Genomic DNA, 24,015 nt, shown 5'->3' with positions numbered 1-24,015 from the left:
CTCACCCCACGGGACACTTCAAATAACATTATATAATAACATTATACAAATGTCATAAAACATTTAGAAACCATAGGAGAAAGAACATGCAAAAACAGTATTGTGTATCATGCATCATAATACAGTATATTTACAAAATGCTATTTAATAAAAATTATCACAAGCCGTATCAATTGGAGGAACATGACATTTCATACAAATGTACATTCAAAAGTAAAGTAAATCCAGTACTGCTTTCAGTAACCGGTGTCTTGTCTGCATGTATCTAAAGTATATTTGTCTGGTTCTTTGCTGCCCTCTGCTGTTCAGTCTGGGAAACTACGCCTCTCTGCACGGCAATGTCTACTGCAAGCCCCACTTCAGCCAGCTGTTCAAGGCCAAAGGCAACTACGACGAAGGCTTCGGCCACCGGCCCCACAAGGAACTGTGGACACCCCGTGCCGAGGGAGAGGAGGAGGAGGAAGAGGGAGTAGACCGGGAGGTGGAGAAGAAGCCAAAGGAGCAGGCAGAAAGAGTGGCGGTGGTGTCCCGTCCAGCCTCGTCAGACAAGCAGCCCTGCCCCACAGTGGAGGAGTCTCCCCTGGCCAAGGTGACAGACCTGACTGCCTCTCTGGAGACACGCAGCCACACCACCTCCACTGAGAAACTCTCCAGCGCAGAGAAAGTCCCAGAGGCCCGCAAGCTGAGGGTTGCCTGGCCCCCTCCTGCTGACAGCGATGCTGGTACCTCTCAAATTCTGGAGGCTGGTAGTGGTGTGAGCCGGCCCTGGAGAGCCAAGTGGCCCCCAGAGGGCGAGGCGTCATCGTCCACCCTGAGCCACGACCGGTCCGAGCTGAAGAGCCTGAGGAGGAGCTCGTCTCTGAAGGAGCGAAGTCGGCCTTTCTCGGTGGCCCCCAGCCTCACCACCAATGCCCTCGGGCCACGGGAGCCCCGCCGGCCCCTCAAATCCCTGCTGGATAGGAGGGGGTCACTGGAGGACAGCCACTCCATGCCTAAGGAACCAGAACCCAAACCCCAGAGGGAGCGAGAAGTAAGGCAGGAGGACAAAAAAGAGTGCAAGCCCGCCCCGCCCAGCGGCAGTGTGGTGAATGGAGAGACCAGCTCCGAGGAGGAGGTAGAGAGTCTGCCGGCGGCACAGGAGGAGAGAGAAGAGCCGATGGAGAGAGGAAAGGAAATAGAAGGGGCTTCTCTGAAATGCCAAAGTGCCTCTCCGGATATCTCAGCATCTCCCTCTCCGTCCCCGCAGCCCAAACACAACCGCAGCTCCCAGGACGTGGGCTTCTGGGAGGGCGAGGAGGAGGGGGGCGAGGGGGAGCAGCTCACCGTAGAGGAGATGATCAAGAGGAACCGCTACTATGAGGAAGAGGAGGAGGAAGATGATGTCTGAACAGACACTCCACTCTGAATCTGGCTGGATTTAGACTGGATACACACCAACGCATTCTGTCCCCAGTACTCCCCGTCCACCATATATAACCCAGGGAGTTTTTAAAAGTGCAGGGATAAAAACATGGGGACCCACTTGTTGAATTTTTCTCTGCTTGGGTGCAATCTGTGATCATTTTGATTTGTTTGTTTGTTTCATTCACAATAGGAAAGTTAGCAATAAATCAGTCTTACTACACTACATAAAACCAAATAGCCTGATTCTTTTGTTTTCTGAGGGAGCCTGATAGAAGGGAGCGGTAGATTGTAGCCATTTTTTTTTTACACTGGTTCAGGCTGGTCTGTCTTTTTTAAAACTGGAAGTAAGTACAGTTACGATATATATATGACATCTTTTATATAATCTAGGAAAGGTTACATCGGCCATATCATTCTCTAAACTGGAAATGATCATTTGTCAACATTTAATTTTTTTTGTTGATGAAGAAAGACTAAGGACCTTTGACAGGAAAGCCTGTCAAATAAATATACATGTTTGTATTTGCAAATCAGATGCTTATATAGCCTTTGCTTCACAGGTACTTAAGTGGACTAGTCCATACCACTGCCAGATGGAGAAGAGACGTTCTAAAATGATCACAAGCAGTCGCTTCATCTCTTTGATAATACTTGAGAATCAAAAAAGGCTTGTGATAGAATGTGGTAAATTGATCTTGGCCGAGTAAACCAACAGTGTACTTTGAGTCTTTGGGTCCTTTACCTTTCTGGATTTATGTTTTTAGTTGTCCTTTTGACACAGTGCATGTTTTATAATGAATTTTGAAAATTGGATAAATGCACAATTGTTAAACTTACATTATGTTTTATACCTTACTTTAAGGAGGACCAAACCTTTTTCGTATCTTGGAATTTTAAATCAAAGTATGTTTGAAATAAATGGTCTATCATACATCTGTTGTCTTGTTTCAGTACATGACCTAAGGCTGGGATTCAATCCGATATACCTTGTAGACGGTGCAGCTTTTTAAAGGCCCAGTGCAGTTGTCAACTTGATTTTCCTGTTTTTTTTTTATATACATTACCAATCAAAAGTTTGGACACCCCTCATTCAAGAGTTTTTTTTACATTTTTAATTTTGACTATCTATATTGTAGAATAACAGTGAAGACATCAAAAAACAAATCTAAATATATTTTATATTCTTCAAAGTAGCCACTCTTTGCCTTGACGCGAGATTTGCACACTCTTTGCATTCTCTCAACCAGCTCCACCAACAGTCTTGAAGGAGTTCCCATGTATGCTGAGCACTTGTTGGCTGCTTTTCCTTCACTCTGCTGTCCAACTCATCCCAAACCATCTCAATTGGGTTGAGTTCGGGTCATTGTGGCGGCCAGGTCATCTGATGCATCACTGTCCTTGGTCAAATTGCCCTTACACAGCCAGGAGGTGTGTTGGGTCATTGTCCTGTTGAAAAACATATGATAGTCCCAGTAAGCGCAAACCAGCTGGGATGGCGTATCACTGCGCTAGACGGCGTCACCAGCAAAGCACCACCACCTCCATGCTTCAAACTGGGAACCACACATGCGGAGATCATCCGTTCACCTACTTTGTGTCACAGACATGGCGGTTGGAACCAAAAATCTGGACTCGTCAGACCAAAGGACAGATTTCCACCGGTCTAATGTCCTCGTGTTTCTTGGCCCAAGCAAGTCTCTTCTTATTGGTGTCCTTTTCGTGGTTTCTTTGCAGCAATTCGACCATGAAGGCCTGATTTCATGCAGTCTCCTCTGAACAGTTGAAATGTGTCTGTTTACTTGAACTCTGTAAAGCATTTATTTGAGCTGCAATTTCTGAGGCTGGTAACTAATGAACTTATCCTCTGCAGCAGCGGTAACTCTGGGTCTTCCTTTCCTGTGGCGGTCCTCATGATAGCACTTGAATAAACATTCAAGGTTCTTGACATTTTCCAGATTGACTGACCTTTGTGTCTTAAAGTATTGGACTGTCATTTCTCTGCTTATTTGAGCTGTTCTTGCCATAATATGGACTTGGTCTTTTACCAAATAGGGCCATCTTCTGTATACCACCCCTACCTTGTCACAACACAACTGATTGGCTGAAACAACTTCATCAAGGCACACCTGTTAATTGAAATGCATTCAAGGTGACTACCTCATGAAGCTGGTTGAGAGAATGCCAAGAGTGTGCAAAGCTGTCAACCATGCAAAGGGTGGCTACTTTGAAGTATCTCAAATATAAAATATATTTTGATTTAACACTTTTTCAGTTACTACATGATTCCATGTGTGTTCTCATAGTTTTGATGTCTTAACTATTATTCTACAATGTTGAAAATAGTTTTAAAAAATAAAGAAAAACCCAAACAGTACCAGTCCAAACTTTTGAAATAATATTGTGAAAATGATAATGCTCTTTCAGTGTAAGAGCTGTTTGAAAAGACTGCTTGACGTTTTGGTGGGATGGAGTTTTGGCCTGCCTGGGGACATCATCGGGCGGTAAATTAGTTAATAGACCAATAAGATAGAGTTCCAAACCTTTCTACCAATAACAGCTAGTTTTCAGTTTTACCCTGACCACTCCGACAGTCCTAGCAAAATTCTTGCTTGAGAAATTGCTCTTTGCTTAGAAGCGACATATTTGTTTGTTTTCAATTGAAATAGTCAAACATAATCACAGTAAGGATCTAACAGTCCCGATTCAATCCCGATTCAAACTTTCTTGAGGCTCAATTAGCCAAATTACATGTTATAAAAATCACACAAAGCGGGCCGTTGTATAGAAATAGATTCTCATCTTTAGTTAGGTATTTAAACATTGCATTCAATTGCACAATTTCTAGGTGACGCATTCATATCTATGATCTGTAAGATTAAATGAACCTAATTGGTGATTAATACGAAATGAAATGGTACTCTAAGGAACAGTTGTGAGAACAGTGCATGGTCTTCCCTTTTGCAATCATTTAGCATATTGCTTTCTTGAGTACAGTTCTGTTATTACAGATGATGAATCAAAACAAATACAAAATGTTGTTGATCAAGTATTTCATTTAACCTGTCATTAGTCAATAAAATAACCCAAAAGCGAAAGAACAGAGAAATGCCAAACAAAAAGTAGTGCATCATAATCCACTATATCTAGAATAAAGTGCTTTTGATAAAAGGATATGGCATCATGAGTCTTAGAAAAAAATAAACATAACACAGCGTCATAGTCGTTACAGTCATTTGGATTTTGGCATACCTGAGAGTTGCATTTCTTGGCTGCGGATTTTATGCTACAGCATTTTGAATGAATTCCTCTAATAATCTCAAAATAGAGTTAAGATAATAAGATTTGACTGATTGCTGCTTAAAGACCTGGGATTGGTCCAATTATCTCCCTTTGAACCATTTATAATATGTTCTATTGCCATGATAACAGTAAGCACTTTCTTGAGGCACCCATGCAGTATTATATTATAATATCCATCTTCCTACCATATAGTAGCATGAGTTTCATTTTATGTTAGGAGTCAACCAGAGTAAACTAAACCGAGGTAGGACATCCCAGGCAACATGCTGGATCCAGGAGTGATGTGAAGCGAAGGGATACTGCACTGGAGTGATAACTCCAAACACTCCCCTACAGCAGACTTGGGATTGGTCGATCATCATCATGTCGCTACCCTCTCTCAGCCGCTGAGGGGGTGCAGGTCAACCCTGATTTTCTCCCCGGTGCTCATCATGCCGATGGTAGGGTAGAACCCTCCTGCTGGCACTGCCACCTCCCTACGGCCCACCACCTTCCCATTCCTAGTGAAGAACACCTGGCACAACACAAGGGGGCGACAGTGAGTTAATATTCACACCAGGGTCGGGCTACATTTCAATCAATTGAGGAGTGCAACACAAATCGCCAATTTCCACTTCAGTGCCTACTGTTTGACAACTCCCATATCAAACCAAGTATCACATTAAAACCCCATAACTAATTTGTCATAACTCCTCTCCCCTGCTTCCCACTGAGCTAATGACCTGGCCCTGTTTGAAGGTTTGCTAATGTAGACAAAATATACGTCTCTCACCATGACTTTACTCCCCTCCTGCTCTTCCCCATCCTCCTCCTCGTCTTCATCGTTCATGTAGAGTTCGTTCTGGACACGCCGCTGCTTGGGCCAGACCTCCAAGTCCCCGTCGTCACTGTCATCTGAGGGAACCACACCGATATGGTCAGACAGACACAGACAGATTGATAGACTTGGAGATGAGGAGACACAACTTAGGAGACAGACAACCATGAAAAAAAACAATGTCTTTGGAGAATAAAAGAAAGCAGCAAATGTGAGTGTGGAGTTTTTACGGTATAAGATGGCAGCAGCCTATTGTTCAACTCACCTCCACTGTCCAGGATGTAGTCCCGCGGGAACATGATGCCACAGCCCATGACGTCCCCCTCAAAACAGCGAGGGCCAAAGGCGTCTCCCACCCCACTACCCTGGAAAAGCTTCCCATCATCTGAGAGAGAGGAAGGAATGAGAGATCTATGAGCAAAGGGTGAGCGTGTGTGTGTGAATGAGAGAGCATGTGTGTGAGTGAGCCGTCATTCTGCATTTCCATGCCAATTCAGTCAGTTCAGGGCAAAAAGAAAAGTCCTATTTCTATGAATCACCTGCATTGACAAGGAAGTGAGTCCAACCCAGAACTTGACAATGAGTGAGACTCCTGTGTTCATGAATTTTAACCACTTTTAAATGGACATACACTGAGTATACCAAACGTTAGTGTAACGGATGTGAAACGGCTAGCTTAGTTAGCGTGGGCGCTAAATAGCGTTTCAATCAGTGACGTCACTTGCTCTGAGACCTTGAAGTAGTAGTTCCCCTTGCTCTGCAAGGGCCGCGGCTTTTGTGGCGCGATGGGTAACGACGCTTCGTAGGTGTCAGTTGTTGATGTGTGCGCGCCCGGATATGGGCGAGGGGACGGTTTAAATTTGTACTGTTACATTGATGCTGTTGACCCGGATTACTGGTTGCTGCGGAAAAAGGAGGAAGGTCAAAAGGGGGGTGAGTGTAACGGATGTGAAACGGCTAGCTTAGTTAGCGTGGGCGCTAAATAGCGTTTCAATCAGTGACGTCACTTGCTCTGAGACCTTGAAGTAGTAGTTCCCCTTGCTCTGCAAGGGCCGCGGCTTTTGTGGAGCGATGGGTAACGATGCTTCGAGGGTGACTGTTGATGTGTGCAGAAGGTCCCTGGTTCGCGCCCGGGTATGGGCGAGGGGCGGTCTAAACTTGTACTGTTACATTGGGAACACCTTTTGCTCTCAGAACAGCCTCAATTCGTTGGTTGGGGCATGGACTCTACAAGGTGTCGAAAGCGTTCCACAGGGATGTCGGCCCATGTTGACTCCAATGCTTCCCACAGTTGTGTCAAGTTGGCTGGATGTCCTTTGGATCTTGGACCATTCTTGATACACATGAGAAACTGTTAAGTGTGAAAAACCCAGCAGCGTTGCAGTTCTTGACACAAACCGGTATGCCTGGCACCTACTACCATACCCCGTTAAATATTTTGTCTTGCCTATTGACCCTGAATGGCACATATACACAATCCATGTCTCAAGGCTTCAAAATCCTTCTTTAATTATCTCCATTTCTGATTGAAATGGATTTCACAAGTGAAATCAATAAGGGATCATAGCTTTCAGCTGGATTCACCTGGTCAGTCTGTGTCATTGAAAGAGTTGGTGTTTTTAATATTTTGTATAATCAGTATAACACATCCATAATTTCACACATAATTGTAAAGCCCATTTAATAGAGAATGTTACAAACTGGACTATATTTAGTAACTTACTTTGAAAATATGGTTTTGGGTCAAAACAGATGTTTGATGATTGGTAGGCTAAATTCAGTGTACTTGTCTTTAACTGCCATTTCCCGAAAATCACTCTTCCCACATGCCAACAAAAACTTCAGAAGCATTTACACATTGACAAAAGTTTGTGTGTTATCCTTAGATATGTTCTCCATAATTATTCAAAGGGAATTGTTGATATGTTGTTCTCCAAAGATTATAGAGCAATTGTTCTTGTAGAATGTGCCAAAAAAGTATTTTACAGATAAAGATTTTAAAAGTATTTATCCATAATCTTTTCTGAGTAAGTCCGGTCATGGAGTTTCTTAACCAAATTTATACCCAAATATTTAAGGCTGACTTCATCCAGTGTCGAGAAACATTATTTGAAACACGTATTTGTGGTGTATGCAAATACAGTATGTGCATTATTAATGAGATATGACCGTATTTGCATATTTTATACAATATTTCAGAACAATTTTAATACAAAAAAGTATTATATTTGTGTGTACATTCAACTGGTAAAAGTTGATTGTGATATGATTAAGAGAAAAAAATGACTTATTAGGGTGGTGTGCCTGGCCTCAAAACATGTACTTAAACTCCACTTGTCCTCATCTCAACCTCCCTGGCCAGTGGAATGGATGACTATCAACCAGAGGTCAGGGGGAATGTGTCTCATCCTTAGGGTGGATTATAGGAAGAGAAAGGGCGTATCCCCATGGAAACAATGACATGGAACACATGAAACATGAAGAGATCACTAGGTGGGGTTTCACCTAATCACCACTTTGGCAGAGAAGCAGTGATAAACACACAGGCTTATCATAAGAGAAACACACTGATCGGGGTATCCTACCATACATGCTGAACAACTCCTCTCTCAGCTTCTCTCTCAGTCTCTGGCTGAGCCACACATGGCACCTTATTCCCTTCATAGGGCTCTGGTCAAAAGTAGTGCACTATGTACTGTAGGATATATTTTGTCTCTTTGTCTTTCCGCCTCCCTCTATAGGTTAGCCAAGGGATACACCACACAGGCCTTTCATACAGTTTGGGAAGGATACATTCTGTTCTATACAGTATGAGGTTGACTGCTTCCTCCCTATAAACTGAAAGATTTCCTACTACTATGGCACTGTGGGCCGAATTCTAACTTGAGATAAACCAGGATAAGATAGCTTTAGAGACGACATACATTGACATCAATGGGAGATTTGTGTCACAATTTGGTTTATGGGATATTTGTATGACAGTTTGACTTATGTGCACATGTCTCAAGGCAGGAGTCTGTCAGACCAATAATTAGAATCATGCTAAACTACAGTAGTCACATGTTTAGTGTATGGCAAGCAGGTACAGAGACAGACGCATTCAAACAAACAACCAACCAAGCCATCATGCAGGAACACTTGCAGAAGGACAGACAAATACACGCTACATGACTCAGGACACTCACCTGCATGATAGGCTATGGAACCCCTGCTCCAGCCAGGGTGTCTGTTTTTGGGATAATTCTGTGAAATTAATATAACACGTCAATACAAAGTCAAGGAGGTCTCATTTTACTCATGAATCGTCATTTCAGCAAGCCATGACACTCAACTATTTCTAACTACAGAAACAATTTCAGAACAATCTGAGATGGTAAGACTGGCATTCATTTTATCTCTGGGAAATTAAGCTAATTGATTGCACCCAAAATGGGCATTTTAATTGATAGGATTCAGATAATATTAAATAAATATCGTACCCAAGAGCTGATGTGGACCAAACTTTTTCCTACCAATGAGTAAAACAAGAGGAACCCTGGAAAATGGTAAAAAGCCAGCCACGGACCCTCCATACACCCATGCCAAACCCAGCCCAACAACCAGTGGAGGCTCCTCAGAGAAGGAAGGGGAGGACCATCCTCCTCAGGGAATTTCATAAAAAATAAAAATAGTGAAACATTAAAAAAGCTATGTTTTGATAAAACTATACTAAATATATTCACGTCACCAAATAATTGATTAAAACACACTGTTTTGCAATGAAGGTCTACAGTAGCCTCAACAGCACTCTGTAGGGTAGCACCATGGTGTAGCCGGAGGACAGCTTGTTTCCGTCCTCCTCTGGATGCATTGACTTCAATACAAATCAGAGCTCTCGAACTGACATTTTGTCCACCCAATCAAAGGATCAGATAATTATTATAGTACTGAAAGCATAAGCTACAGCTAGCTAGCACTACAGTGCATAAAATGTTGTGGGTAGTTGACTCAAAGAGATAAAGACAATAGTTGAACAGTTTTGAACAACTAAACTCAGCAAAAAAAGAACCCAGGACCCTGTCTTTCAAAGGTAATTCGTAAAAATCCCAAAAACTTCACAGATGTTCATTGTAAAGAGTTTAAACACTGTTTCCCATGCTTGTTCAATGAACCATAAACAATTAATGAACATGCACCTGTGGAACGGTCGTTAACCAGTTGCATCTCTAGGGGCGCTATTTCATTTTTGGATAAAAAACGTTCCCGTTTTAAGCGCGATATTTTGTCACGAAAAGATGCTCGACTATGAATATTCTTGACAGTTTTGGAAAGAAAACACTCTGAAGTTTCAGAATCTGCAAAGATTTTGTCTGTAAGTGCCCAAGAACTCATTCTACAGGCGAAACCAAGATGATACGTTAAACAGGAAATGAGCAGAATTTCTGAAGCTCTGTTTTCTAATGTCTCCTTATATGGCTGTGAATGCGACAGGAATAAGCTTAGACCTTCTGCCGTTTCCCCAAGATGTCGGCAGCATTGTGATGTATTTGTAGGCATATCATTGGAAGATTGACCATAAGAGACTACATTTTCCAAGTGCCTGGTGTCCTTCGTCGAAACTGGTGCGTAAAGCCATGTGCAAGTATTTTTCCATTTGATTGAGAGGGGAAACCATACTTCCACGAACGATATATCATCGAAGAGATATGTGAAAAACACCTTGAGGATTGATTCTAAACAACGTTTGCCATGTTTTCAGTCGATATTATGGAGTTAATTTGGAAAAAAGTTCGCGTTTTGAGGACTGAATTTTCGGGTTTTTTTGGTAGCCAAATGTGATGTACAAAACGGAGCTATTTCTAATACACAAATAATCTTTTTGGAAAAACGGAGCATCTGCTATCTAACTGAGAGTCTCCTCATTGAAAACATCTGAAGTTCTTCAAAGGTAAATGATTTTATTTGAAGGCTTTTATGTTTATGTTGAAATGTTGCGTGCTGGATGCTAACACTAATGCTAACGCTAAATGCTACGCTAGCTAGCTACTTTTACACAAATGATTGTTTTCCTATGGCTGAGAAGCATATTTTGAAAATCTGAGATGACAGTGTTGTTTACAAAAGGCTAAGCTTGAGAGATGGCATATTTATTTCATTTCATTTGCGATTTTCATGAATAGTTAACGTTGTGTTATGCTAATGAGCTTGCTGATAGATTTACACAATCCTGGATACAGGGGTTTTTTCATAGCTAGACGTGACGCAGAAAACGGAGCGATTTGTCCTAAACAAATAATCTTTCAGGAAAAACTGAACATTTGCTATCTGAGAGTCTCCTCATTGAAAACATCTGAAGTTCTTCAAAGGTAAATTATTTTATTTGAATGCTTTTCTGTTTTTTTGTGTAAATGTTGCCAGCTGAATGCTAATGCTAAATGCTACGCTAAATGCTACGTTAGCCATCAATACTGTTACACAAATGCTTGTTTTGCAATGGTTGAGAAGCATATTTTGAAAATCTGAGATGACAGTGTTGTTAACAAAAGGCTAAGCTTGAGAGCTAGCATATTTATTTCATTTCATTTGCGATTTTCATGAATAGTTAACGTTGCGTTATGGTAATGAGCTTGAGTCTGTATTCACGATCCCGGATCCGGGATGGGGAGATCAGAAAGGTTAAGACACTAACAGCTTACAGGCAATTAAGGTCACAGTTATGAAAACTTTGGACACTAAAGAGGACTTTCTACTGACTCTGAAAAACACCAAAAGAAAGATGCCCAGGGTCCCTGCTCCTGAACGTGCCTTAGGCATACTGCAAGGAGGCATGAGGACTGCAGATGTGGCCAGGGCAATAAATTGCAATGTCCATACTGTGAGACAACTAAGACAACGCTACAGGGAGGCAGGACGGACAGCTGATCATCCTCGCAGTGGCAGACCATGTGTAACAACACCTGCACAGGATCGGTACATCCGAGCATCACACCTACGGGACAGGTACTGGATGGCAACAACAACTGCCCGAATTACACAAGGAACGCACAATCCCTCCATCAGTGCTCAGACTGTCCGCAATAGGCTGTGAGAGGCTTGACAGTTTTGGAAAGAAAACACTCTGAAGTTTCAGAATCTGCAAAGATTTTGTCTGTAAGTGCCCAAGAACTCATTCTACAGGCGAAACCAAGATGATACGTTAAACAGGAAATGAGCAGAATTTCTGAAGCTCTGTTTTCTAATGTCTCCTTATATGGCTGTGAATGCGACAGGAATAAGCTTAGACCTTCTGCCGTTTCCCCAAGATGTCGGCAGCATTGTGATGTATTTGTAGGCATATCATTGGAAGATTGACCATAAGAGACTACATTTTCCAAGTGCCTGGTGTCCTGCGTCGAAACTGGTGCGTAAAGCCATGTGCAAGTATTTTTCCATTTGATTGAGAAGGGAAACCATGCTTCCACGAACGATATATCATCGAAGAGATATGTGAAAAACACCTTGAGGATTGATTCTAAACAACGTTTGCCATGTTTTCAGTCGATATTATGGAGTTAATTTGGAAAAAAGTTCGCGTTTTGAGGACTGAATTTTCGGGTTTTTTTGGTAGCCAAATGTGATGTACAAAACGGAGCTATTTCTAATACACAAATAATCTTTTTGGAAAAACGGAGCATCTGCTATCTAACTGAGAGTCTCCTCATTGAAAACATCTGAAGTTCTTCAAAGGTAAATGATTTTATTTGAAGGCTTTTATGTTTATGTTGAAATGTTGCGTGCTGGATGCTAACGCTAATGCTAAATGCTACGCTAGCTAGCTACTTTTACACAAATGATTGTTTTCCTATGGCTGAGAAGCATATTTTGAAAATCTGAGATGACAGTGTTGTTTACAAAAGGCTAAGCTTGAGAGATGGCATATTTATTTCATTTCATTTGCGATTTTCATGAATAGTTAACGTTGTGTTATGCTAATGAGCTTGCTGATAGATTTACACAATCCTGGATACAGGGGTTTTTTCATAGCTAGACTTGACGCAGAAAACGGAGCGATTTGTCCTAAACAAATAATCTTTCAGGAAAAACTGAACATTTGCTATCTGAGAGTCTCCTCATTGAAAACATCTGAAGTTCTTCAAAGGTAAATTATTTTATTTGAATGCTTTTCTGTTTTTTTGTGTAAATGTTGCCAGCTGAATGCTAATGCTAAATGCTACGCTAAATGCTACGTTAGCCATCAATACTGTTACACAAATGCTTGTTTTGCAATGGTTGAGAAGCATATTTTGAAAATCTGAGATGACAGTGTTGTTAACAAAAGGCTAAGCTTGAGAGCTAGCATATTTATTTCATTTCATTTGCGATTTTCATGAATAGTTAACGTTGCGTTATGGTAATGAGCTTGAGTCTGTATTCACGATCCCGGATCCGGGATGGGGAGATCAGAAAGGTTAAGACACTAACAGCTTACAGGCAATTAAGGTCACAGTTATGAAAACTTTGGACACTAAAGAGGACTTTCTACTGACTCTGAAAAACACCAAAAGAAAGATGCCCAGGGTCCCTGCTCCTGAACGTGCCTTAGGCATACTGCAAGGAGGCATGAGGACTGCAGATGTGGCCAGGGCAATAAATTGCAATGTCCATACTGTGAGACAACTAAGACAACGCTACAGGGAGGCAGGACGGACAGCTGATCATCCTCGCAGTGGCAGACCATGTGTAACGACACCTGCACAGGATCGGTACATCCGAGCATCACACCTACGGGACAGGTACTGGATGGCAACAACAACTGCCCGAATTACACAAGGAACGCACAATCCCTCCATCAGTGCTCAGACTGTCCGCAATAGGCTGTGAGAGGCTGGACTGAGGGGTTGTAGGCCTGTTCTAAGGCAGGTCCTCACCGGACATCACCGGCGACAGGACGAAAGTGCTCTTCACTGATGAATCGCGGTTTTGTCTCACCAGGGGTGATGGTCGGATTGGCATTTATTGTCGAAGGAATGAGCGTTACACCGAGGCATGTACTCTGGAGCGGGATCGATTTGGAGGTGGAGGGTCTGTCATATCTGGAGCGGTGTGTCACAGCATCATCGGACTGAGCTGTGCGTTACAGGGAAGACATCCTCCTCTCTCACGTGGTACCCTTCCTGCAGGCTCATCCTGACGACTCTCCAGCATGACAATGCCACCAGGCATACTGCTCGTTCTATGCGTGATTTCCTGCAAGACAGGAATGTCAGTGTTCTGCCATGGCCAGCGAAGAACCCGGATCTCAATCCCATTGAGCACGTCTGGGACCTGTTGGATCGGATGGTGAGGGCTAGGGCCATTCCCCCAGAAATGTCCAGGAACTTGCAGGTGCCTTGGTGGAAGAGTGGGGTAACATCTCACAGCAATAACTGGCAAATCTAGTGCAGTCCATGAGGAGGATGCACTGCAGTACTTAATGTAGCTGGCAGCCACACCAGATACTGACTGTTACTTTTGATTTTGACCCCCCCTTTGTTCAAGGACCATTATTCCATTTCTGTAAGTCACATTTCTGTGGAACTTGTTCAGTTTATGTCTCAGCTGTTGTATCTTGCTATGGTCATAGAAATATTTACACATGTTAAGTTTGCTGAAAATAAATGCAGTAGACAGTGAGATTACATTTCTTAAAAAATGAAGGAGAATCAAGAGAGAGGGAGAGAGAAAAGAGAGAGCTAGCTATATTTCATAGTATTTTTTCACTTGTACTTAATTAGCTAGCTAGCTAGTTTAGCCTACTCAAACAGAGATGGCTGCTAAGTTAGCTAGCTGACTACGGCTATCAAACTGACTTCGGCCGAAGTCGATGCCTCACCTTGTTCAGGTGGTGTTCGGCGGTCGACGTCACCGGTCTTCTAGCCATTGCTGATCCATTAGTCATATTCCATTTGTTTTGTCTCGTTTTCCCACACACCTGGTTTTCATTTCCCAATTACTGGTCATGTATTTAACCCTCTGTTTCCCCCATGTCTTTGTGTGTGATTGTTATTTGTTCAGGTCGGGTTGTTCCGGCTGGTTTGTACAGGGTGCTGTTTATCACCCATGCTTTGTGGCACAGTTCTTTTTTGCACTTTGTAAATTGTTTACCTTCTGCTGTCGAGTAAAGTGTGTTGTTTCACTCATCTCTGCTCTCCTGCGCCTCTCATTGAGGGAGAGGTTGTTGTCCTGACACCACATTGCCAGTTCTGACCTCCTCCCTATAGGCTGTATCATCATTGTCGGTGATCAGGCCTACCACTGTTGTGTTGTCACCATGCTTTGAGTACACGTCCTGGTAATCCGTTTGTGAATGTTAACCTGTTTAGAGGTCTTGCTCACATCGGTTACCGAGAGCGTTATCACACAGTCATCCAGAACAGCTGGTGCTCTCGTGCATGAACCAGTGTTGCTTTCCTCGAAGCGAGCATATAAGGCATTTAGCTCATCTGGTAGGCTCGCGTCACTGGGCAGCTCACATCTGGGTTTCCCTTTGTAGTCCGTAATAGTTTAAGCCCTGCCACATCAAACGAGCATCAGTGCCGGTGTAGTAGGATTCAATCGTAATCCTGTATTGACGCCTTGCTTGTTTGATGGTTTGTCTGAGGGCATAGCGGGATTTCTTGTAAGCATCCGGATTAGTGTCCCGCTCCTTGAAAGCGGCAGCTCTAGCCTTTAGCTCGATGCAGATGTTGCCTGTAATCCATGGCTTCTGGTTGGGGACGTCGTTGATGCACTTATTGATGAAGCCGATGACTGAGGTGGTATACACCTCAATGCCATTGGATGAATCCTGGAACATATTCCAGTCTGTGCTAGCAAAACACTCCTGTACTGTTTCATCCTAACAATGCATCATAACGATGCAAAAACACTAACAAAATAGCACAGTTGGTTAGGAGCATGTAAAACATCAGCCATCCTCTTCGGCGCCAGCTTAAATACAGCTTTTGGTTTAATGAATTTATTGCCACCAGGAACCGTCGGTGTAACTTCTAAAGTGCTCGTCTGTACACTGTACTACATGATTGTAGCTGGTTTACTAATCCATTAGTTATATTAGCTATGTTGACTATGATGTAAGATATGATGAAAACGATGTAGGCTGTGTGTAGCGGTTATGATATGAAGGTTTGGCTTGGAAAGGTTTATTTGTTGATGTGTTCTGCACTGAAGCCCACAAGCAAAGAGAGAAGGAGAGCACGTAGATGCAAGAAGGAATTACAACAAGCAAAGGGATTGTGCTGTTTGTATGTGGCTGCTATGAAAGTGAACTGTGTTTGCATGTGATCAGGGGTGTATTCTGTTATAAACTAAACACACCCAAGGGGCCATTTCCTGGACACAGATAAAGCGTAAAAGAAAGACAAACTGATTTGCTTGAATGGAAGACTGGCTTGAATTGTGAGGATGACCACAAGTTCTTTCAATAATTAGACAAATCTATTGGTTTTCTGCCCAAGTTGCAAAGGAAATGTTGTGATCTATTTCATAAACATAAGAGACCAGCAAAATGGATAAAAGAGTGTGGCGGTATAGTAAGATCAGTGGCATTTAGTGGTCAAAACCTGGTACATTCACACTACTTTATGGTAAATAATGCAAGTGACTTCAATTACTAATTTCTCTGAGCTGGGGAAAAACATTTCTCCAGATTCATAGGGGATACATGACATAGTATGGCGAAGCAATACTCCAAGCCACAGCTTCATACTACTTGTCAAAACAGAGAACTGATATTATATATTGTTTGTTGGGGTGGGATTGGCATGGGGTGTGGGGATTCCGTAGGTGGATTTTGAATTGTTGGGGGGATTCCTTATGTCCTATTCATTGGTAGGATCTTGGGTACTATATTTATTGAATATTGTCACGCTCGTCGTTGCATGAAGAAGGAGTGGACCAAAGAGCCGCGTGGTATGTGTTCATAATTTAAACTGAACACAGACAAAATGGAACAAAAACGAAACAGTTCTGTCTGGTGCAGACACAAAACTACCCACAAAACACAGGTGGGAAAAGGCTACCTAAGTATGGTTCCCAATCAGAGACAACGATAGACAGCTGTCCCTGATGGAGAACCATACCCGGCAAAAACATAGAAAAATGAACATAGAATGCCCACCCAAATCACACCCTGACCAAATCAAAATAAACATAAAAAGCCCTCTAAGGTCAGGGAGTAACAATTATCTGTATCCAATATATTAAAATGGATGCCATTGATTAGCTTAATTTCTCAGAAAATAAAATGTAAACAAAATGTTTCAAGAATGCTAATCATATGTTACTAACTACAGAAACAATTTCAGAACAATCTGAGATGGTGGGTGTTGAAATCTGTGCTTTTTGAGGTGGAACGACCCTCATACGATGTATGCGTACTGTATGTCTAATGACACCTTCCTGATACTGATTAATAGTGTGTGTGTGTGATTCATTGATTCAGTTTCCTGCAAATGCTCCATTGAGCCCCCAGGTGATATAACAGAAATCCCTACAGAGGCTAAGTGTTGTTTCTGATAAGATCTGAGGATGAGTCACACTTAATGGGGCAGTCTTTCCCAGTCCCAGGGTGCACCCTGTCCATCAGCCCATACAAAGGATGTCCTCATACAGGACCGATAAGAACATTAAGATTACGTTGAAACACTTCATTCTTTATAGTTTTTCCCCCATCCCACTCTACTCCACCTCTATCTCTGCAATATATTTTGATACAGATAGCCATTAAAAGGGTCTGGATTTGCAGCCATAAAACACTTTGATGAGTCACTGCGACTCTGAAGACACTTTTTTTTTGTATAAGCGTTAATAGAAACCACTATCCATTGATAAAACAGCTTTCTCAAAACACTCAGATGCTAATCTTTAACACAGTGGGTAACCTCACCTGGGGATGGCGACACCGGAGCTAACAGCCTTATCCTCTATGCTGGTATTGTTCACTGTAACACACACTAACAAAGACGTACTGTGGAGCCACTAGGTAATGACTAATGCTAACTCTTATTGCGAAGAATGAGAAGAGAGCTGCTTTTGTGCCAAGGGCTTTACTGGTAGAGATGGAAAGATAGAGACACAGGGGGGAGAGGACAGTTGATAAAGAGAGGGTAAAATAGTGGAGACGTATGGAGATGGACAGGTGAGGCAATGGAAGGTTGAGGGAAAAAGAGAGAAATGGAGAGATGGGAGGAAGAGAAGATTGAGTGAGATTATGATCAAGGGATTAAAAAATATATATTTTTTAGCTAGCAGACACTCTTATCCTTGCTCAAGTGCAAATCAACAGAATTTTCACAGAGAATCAGAGGGACAGAGAGAGTGACACAGGAATGCGTATCACACCATCCCGTCATTCTCTAATAAAAAGAGGCGGCAAAGTTGTAAATGATCTGCCTTTACCACAAGTGGTCCCATATGACTCAGTTGACAAAGAATGGTGCTTGCAACGCCAGGGTTGTGGGTTCGATTACTACAGGGGACCAATATTTAAAAAAAATGTACAATTCTTCCACATTTTCTTACATTACAGCCTTATTCTAAAACGTATTAAATTGTTTTTTCCCCCTCATCAAGCTACACACAGTACTCCATAATGACAAAGCAAAAACTGGTTTTTAGACATGTTGGCTAATTTATTACAAATACAGTACCAGTCAAAGTTTGGACACGCCTACTCATTCTGTCACGGTTGTCAAAAAGGTCAGACCAAGGCGCAGCGTGTGTTGAGTTCCATAGCTTTAATTTAAGTGACACTTTCAAACAAAAACCATAAACAAGCAACAAAACGTGACTTACGTAGTGCCACAAGCACAAACAATATCCCACAACCCAGGTGGGAACAATGGAGAACTTAAGTATGATCCCCAATTAGAGACAAAGATAATCAGCTGCCTCTAATTGGGAACCATACAAGTACACCAACATAGAAATAGGAAAACTAGAACTCCCCCCTAGTCACGCCTTGACCTACAACACCAAGGGCTCTCTATGGTCAGGGCGTGACACATTCAAGGGTTTTTATTTGTTTTTACTATTTTCTAAATTGTAGAATAATAGTGAAGACTTCAAAACTATGAAATAGCACATATGGAACCATGTGGTTAACAAAAAAAATTGTTAAACAAATCAAAATATATTTTAGATTTTAGATTCTTCAAAGTAGCCACCATTTGCCTTGATGACAGCTTTGTACACTCTTGGCATTCTCTCAACCAGCTTCACCTGGAATACTTTTCCAACAGTCTTGAAGGAGTTCCCACATATGCTGAGCACTTGTTGGAAGCTTTTCCTTCACTCTGCAGTCCAACTCATCCCAAACCATCTCAACTGGGTTGAGGTCGGGTGATTGTAGAGGCCAGGTAATGTGATTCAGCACTCCATCAGTCTCCTTCTCGTTCAAATAGCCCTTACACAGTCTGGAGGTGTGTTGGGTCATTGTCAAGTTGAAAATCAAATGATAGTCCCACTAAGTGCAAAGCAGATGGGATGGCGTATCGCTGCAGAAAACTTTGGTAGCCATGCTGGTTAAGTGTGCATTGAATTCTAAATAAATCAATGATAATGTCACCAGCAAAGAACCCCCACACCATCACACCTCCTTTAGGTGCCTTTTGGCAAACTCCAAGTGGGATTTCATGTGCCTTTTACTGAGGAGTGGCCTGATTGGTGGAGTGATACAGAGATGGGAGAAACTTCCAGAAGGACAACCATCTCCACAGAGGAACTCTAGATCTCTGTCAGAGCCTTGGTCACCTCCCTGACCAAGGCCCTTCTCCCCCTATTGCTCAGTTTGGCCAAGCGGCCAACTCTAGGAAGAGTCGTGGTGGTTCCAAACATTCAATGCTGCAGAAATGTTTTAGTACCCTTCCCCAGATCTGTGTCTCGACACAATCCTGTCTCTGAGCTCTACGGACAATTCCTTCGGCTTGGTTTTGCTCTGACATGCACTGTCAACTGTGGGACCTTATATAGACGTGTGTGTGCCTTTCCAAATCATGTCCAATCAATTGAATTTACCAATGCTGGACTCTCCAATCGAGTTCTAGAATCATCTCAAGGATGATCAATGGAAACAGGATGCTTCCGAGCTCAATTTCGAGTCTCATAGCAAAGGGTCTGAATACTTACTGTATTTAAATAAGGTATTTCTGTTTTTAGTAAATTTGCAAAAATGTGTAAAAACCTGTTTTCACTATGTCATTATGGGGTTTGTGTGTATATTGATGAGGATTTTTGATTTATTTAATCAATTGTAGAATAAAGCTATAATGTATCCAAATGTGGAAAAAGTCAAGGGGTCTGAATACTTTCCGAATGCACTACCGCAAGTTGTCCTGGAAATGAAAGTCTGCTAAATTACTAAAATGTAAATGGTTTCTGAACGGGGATGACGTCCACCTCTGTCAGACTGATAGATTTAAGATCCCCCACCAGAACAGCAAACTGCGGCAGAAAACATTTCCTAGGAAAACTAATCAGTGACATCACAGAGTTCTATTCTTTTGCCCTCGTCCACATGAACATTGCTCTGGCATTTCTCAGGGTGTGGACTTGATCAAAGGTAGATGAGATGCCAAACGTAACATCAGGATGGTTTTGCCGCAACACCCAATGGATGATTTACAGTCATTGTCTGGGTACAACACATCCTTACAACACACATGGAACAAACTTCCCAAAAAACTAATTCATGACAAACAGGAGTTGGAGCACTCAAAAAAACAGGCTGAGATTTACTTCTTACCCTCAGGCTTTGTTCCATATTCTGATGAAGCACAGATACCCTGACGTTTCTACTCTGAGTAAGTCATTTGTGTTTTTTCCTGGGTAGGCCCTATTATGGAATTCCTGACATTTGTTGTTGAGCAGCCCTACTCTCCTTCGTTTTCTGAAACGGGGAGGGATATTTGAACTGTGACGTATTTGAAACTCTTCATGATGTTGCAAGAATGGGAGCTCCAGATGCAGTCAAAAAAGTTCCACAAGAATCCAGCAGTATCTAAGGGCTCTTATTTCCAGGTTCTCTTATCTGATCAAATAACTGACATATCTGAAGTAGGAGGACATTAATTTACATTAAACAGGATGTGAAGATTCCATGTTGATTAAATCTCTGATGTCATAACAAGTTCAGGTATCTCTGTGTTGAGCAGACAGCCATTACACAAGACCACTCTTAACGGCCTGGCAGATGATATTTCCACAATATGGAGATAAACGCTGTAATAAAATTACAAAGAGAGACACACCGTTGGAAAGGGACCGAATTAATTAATTTAGGATATTAACTTTAGAATTTTCTATGATATTATCAACTTGATCTTTCTAACCCAGAGGACGCAAACACTTGCTGCATACTTTGCTTTTTATGGTGAAACTCTGTGGTAACCACCTCAACAGACAAAAATGCCCAGCTACCTAGCGGCTAACTAGCCATGGTTAGAAAACTGTCACACCGTGAAAGTTGTCATTCAGTTGGAAATAGTGAAATAAACAATGCATGCCTTGAGTAACAGAAGAAGAAAAAAGCTAAGATACATGGACAATTAGAGAGAACAGAGAAAAAGAGAAAGAAAAAAGAAAAAGAAGGGTAGATAAGTGTCTAATCTTGTGAGGTGGAGACCTGGTCCGATACAGCACATTTCCCACACTCCACTTCAATCAGTGTTGCTGTCATGTTAGCACGGTGGGTTAGCATGTAAATGGAACAGCCTGTGTTTTCTGTGGAAAACCAAATGAGGGGTTCAAATGACACATTATTTGTTTGTTGTTCACTTTTCCCCTTTCCATCATCCATCACTCGGAATGGGGTGGAAGTACAGTGGGGCAAAAAAAAGTATTTAGTCAGCCACCAATTGTGCAAGTTCTCCCACTTAAAAAGATGAGAGAGGCCTGTAATTTTCATCATAGGTACACTTTATGACAGACAAAATGAGAAAAAAAATCCAGAAAATCACATTGTAGGATTTTTTTATGAATTTATTTACAAATTATGGTGGAAAATAAGTATTTGGTCACCTACAAACAAGCAAGATTTCTGGCTCTCACAGACCTGTAACTTCTTCTTTAAGAGGCTCCTCTGTCCTCCACTCGTTACCTGTATTAATGGCACCTGTTTGAACTTGTTATCAGTATAAAAGACACCTGTCCACAACCTCAAACAGTCACACTCCAAACTCCACTATGGCCAAGACCAAAGAGCTGTCAAAGGACACCAGAAACAAAATTGTAGACCTGCACCAGGCTGGGAAGACTGAATCTTCAAAAGGTAAGCAGCTTGTTTTTTAAAATATTTTAAAAATATTTTATTTTTGCATTTTCCAATTAAGAACATTCAAAACAAAAGTGAAAAGATATTAGACAACGATAGGACGAAGTGACAGTAACAGATGAGCGTAACAAAAATAAATAATAATTATAATTATATAAACAAACATACAAAAAGAAAATAACGAGACATTGGATCACCTGCCGTAGGCTACATATTATACATTACGTGTGAAACATTATGTGAGGATTATATATAGATTCAATCAATGAGATGTGGGGGGAGATTCTCCATATAGTCAATAAAAGTTTGCCAAATTCTGTAAAATGTCTTTAACTTATTCCTCAAGCAGTAACTGATTTTCTCCAAAGGGATACAACTATTAACTTCCGATAGCCACATTGCAACTGGCAGGGAGGAATCCAATTTCCATTTCAAGGCAATACATTTCTTGGCGATCGCTAGCAATATTTCTGTTAGCTTTATAGTATGGCTTTGCCTAAGATTGGTGTTAGTAAAGTTACCCAGTAGACAGACCTCCGGGTCTAAAGGGAATGCAACCCCGTGAATTGAGGATATGGTATCGCATACCCCCTGCCAGAAACCGTGTAGTTTTGAACACTGCCAAGTGGGATGGAGGAATGTTCCTTCATCTGAGCCACATCTAAAACATAGGGAGGAGATATCTGGGTTGAACTTGTGCAGTCTAGATGGGGTGATATAGAGCTGATGGGGGAAATTAAACTGGATCAGTCTGTATCTGGAGTTCAATGTGGATGTAACACCATCCCTGCATAGGTCACGCCATAGATCCTCATCAAGATCAATACCCAGATCTTTTTCCCATATAAGTCGGGGTTTATCTAGCCCAGGCAGTGTTAGTCCTGACATAAGAGCATCGTATACACAGGAAATGGTCTTGAACAGTGGTTGGTCTGCGTGGCAGAGTTGTTCAATAGGTGACATCTTAGGTAGGTTCCATTGTCCCTTGAGAGTCACCCTAATAAAGTTTTGTAGTTGTAGGTAGCTAAAGAAGTCCCTGTTAGGCAAGTGGTATTTCTGTTTCAGCTGATCAAAAGACATAAGAACTCCCTCCTCGTAACAATGTTCCAGAAGAGTGATCCCCTTATCAGACCATGGTCTAAAGTTACTATTCTGGAAAAACACAGGGATCAATCTATTGTTCCATAAAGGGGTTTATGGGGAAAGGAATCCCCCTCGTCCAAACAGCTCATGCAGTTTGCACCATGCCAGGACAGAATGTATGATTAAAGGGTTGTCTGTGATGGTTTTTATAGATTTTCTGTCCCATTTGTAAAACAAATCTGCCCCAGTGTCATCATTTACCTCAAGCTTTTCAATGTTCAACCATGAGGGAGAGGGACCATTGTCAAACCTCTTAGCCAGAAACCTAGACTGTGCAGCCCAGTAGTACATTCTAAAATTGGGGAGGTTTAAGCCCCCATTGACTGTAATCAAGGGTCAGTTTATCCAGACCAACCCTAGGGGTTTTGCCGTGCCAGATAAACCGTCTGGTCAGCTTGTCGAGAGAGGAAAAAAAAATGCTGCGGGAACAGGGATAGGGAGAGATTGAAACAGATATAGAAATCTGGGCAGGACATTCATTTTAATTACATTGATTCTACCCAGTAGATTGAGAGGTAAGTCCATCCATTTACAAAGGTCAACCTCCACCTTTTGCAACAAACTGGCCAGATTGAGTTTATAGAGGTTGTTCAGATTACCATCCACCATCCACCACCCAAATATGTGAAGCCCATAGGCGACCATCTAAAAGGAAACTTGTGCTTGATGGTATGATGGTCAAAGACAGACAACGGTAAGATTTCGCTTTTATCAAAATTGACCTTATATCCAGAGAAAGAACTATAAACACTGTAGTAGGATCTGCAAGTGAGAGAGGGAGTGTTCTGGGTTTGTTAGAAATAAGATAAGGTCGTCCGCAAAGAGTGATAATTTATGGGTATGGGGGCCCACCTCAAAGCCATGTATATCAGGGCATGTTCTAATAGCCTCAGCCAACGGTTCGATGGCGAGGGCAAAGAGGTGGGGGCTAATTGGGCAACCTTGTCTGTTCCCCCTATAAAGAGGAGGAAGTAATCCCATTGGTAGCAATCCTAGCTTTAGGAGATTTGTAGAGTGATTTTATCAAATTTACAAACACGGTACCTAAACCGAACTTTTCCAAGACGCGAAAGAGGTATGGCCA

The 24,015-nt window shown here is 42.0% G+C and overlaps 2 protein-coding genes across 11 annotated transcripts in view; one reads left to right on the top strand and one right to left on the bottom strand.

Annotated features, from left to right (window-relative positions):
* Positions 1 to 2,334, top strand: part of LOC110494219 (LIM domain and actin-binding protein 1) — a 29,399-nt gene extending 27,065 nt beyond the window's left edge. For all 9 annotated transcript variants that reach the window (XM_036950270.1, XM_036950268.1, XM_036950269.1 and 6 more), the window contains one exon: positions 310 to 2,334. In XM_036950270.1, the coding sequence (XP_036806165.1) occupies positions 310 to 1,387 (1,078 nt within the window). In that variant the 3' untranslated portion in view covers positions 1,388 to 2,334. The remainder of the gene's footprint in view (positions 1 to 309) is intronic.
* Positions 2,335 to 4,437: 2,103 nt separating this feature from the next.
* The window catches only part of LOC110494218 (SPRY domain-containing protein 3), a 58,878-nt gene continuing 39,300 nt past the window's right edge, over positions 4,438 to 24,015 (bottom strand). Inside the window, exons 8-11 of one of the 2 annotated variants that reach the window (XM_021569059.2) lie at positions 8,707 to 8,764; positions 5,787 to 5,906; positions 5,477 to 5,598; positions 4,438 to 5,218 (exon numbers count right to left, since the gene is read on the bottom strand). In XM_021569059.2, the coding sequence (XP_021424734.1) occupies positions 5,084 to 5,218; positions 5,477 to 5,598; positions 5,787 to 5,906; positions 8,707 to 8,764 (435 nt within the window). In that variant the 3' untranslated portion in view covers positions 4,438 to 5,083. The remainder of the gene's footprint in view (positions 5,219 to 5,476; positions 5,599 to 5,786; positions 5,907 to 8,706; positions 8,765 to 24,015) is intronic. The other variant, XR_002469238.2, reaches the window with a different exon arrangement.

Source organism: Oncorhynchus mykiss, chromosome 17, assembly GCF_013265735.2.
Source record: "Oncorhynchus mykiss isolate Arlee chromosome 17, USDA_OmykA_1.1, whole genome shotgun sequence".
Taxonomy (NCBI): Eukaryota; Metazoa; Chordata; class Actinopteri; order Salmoniformes; family Salmonidae; genus Oncorhynchus; species Oncorhynchus mykiss.
This window is presented reverse-complemented; position numbering and strand designations above follow the sequence as displayed.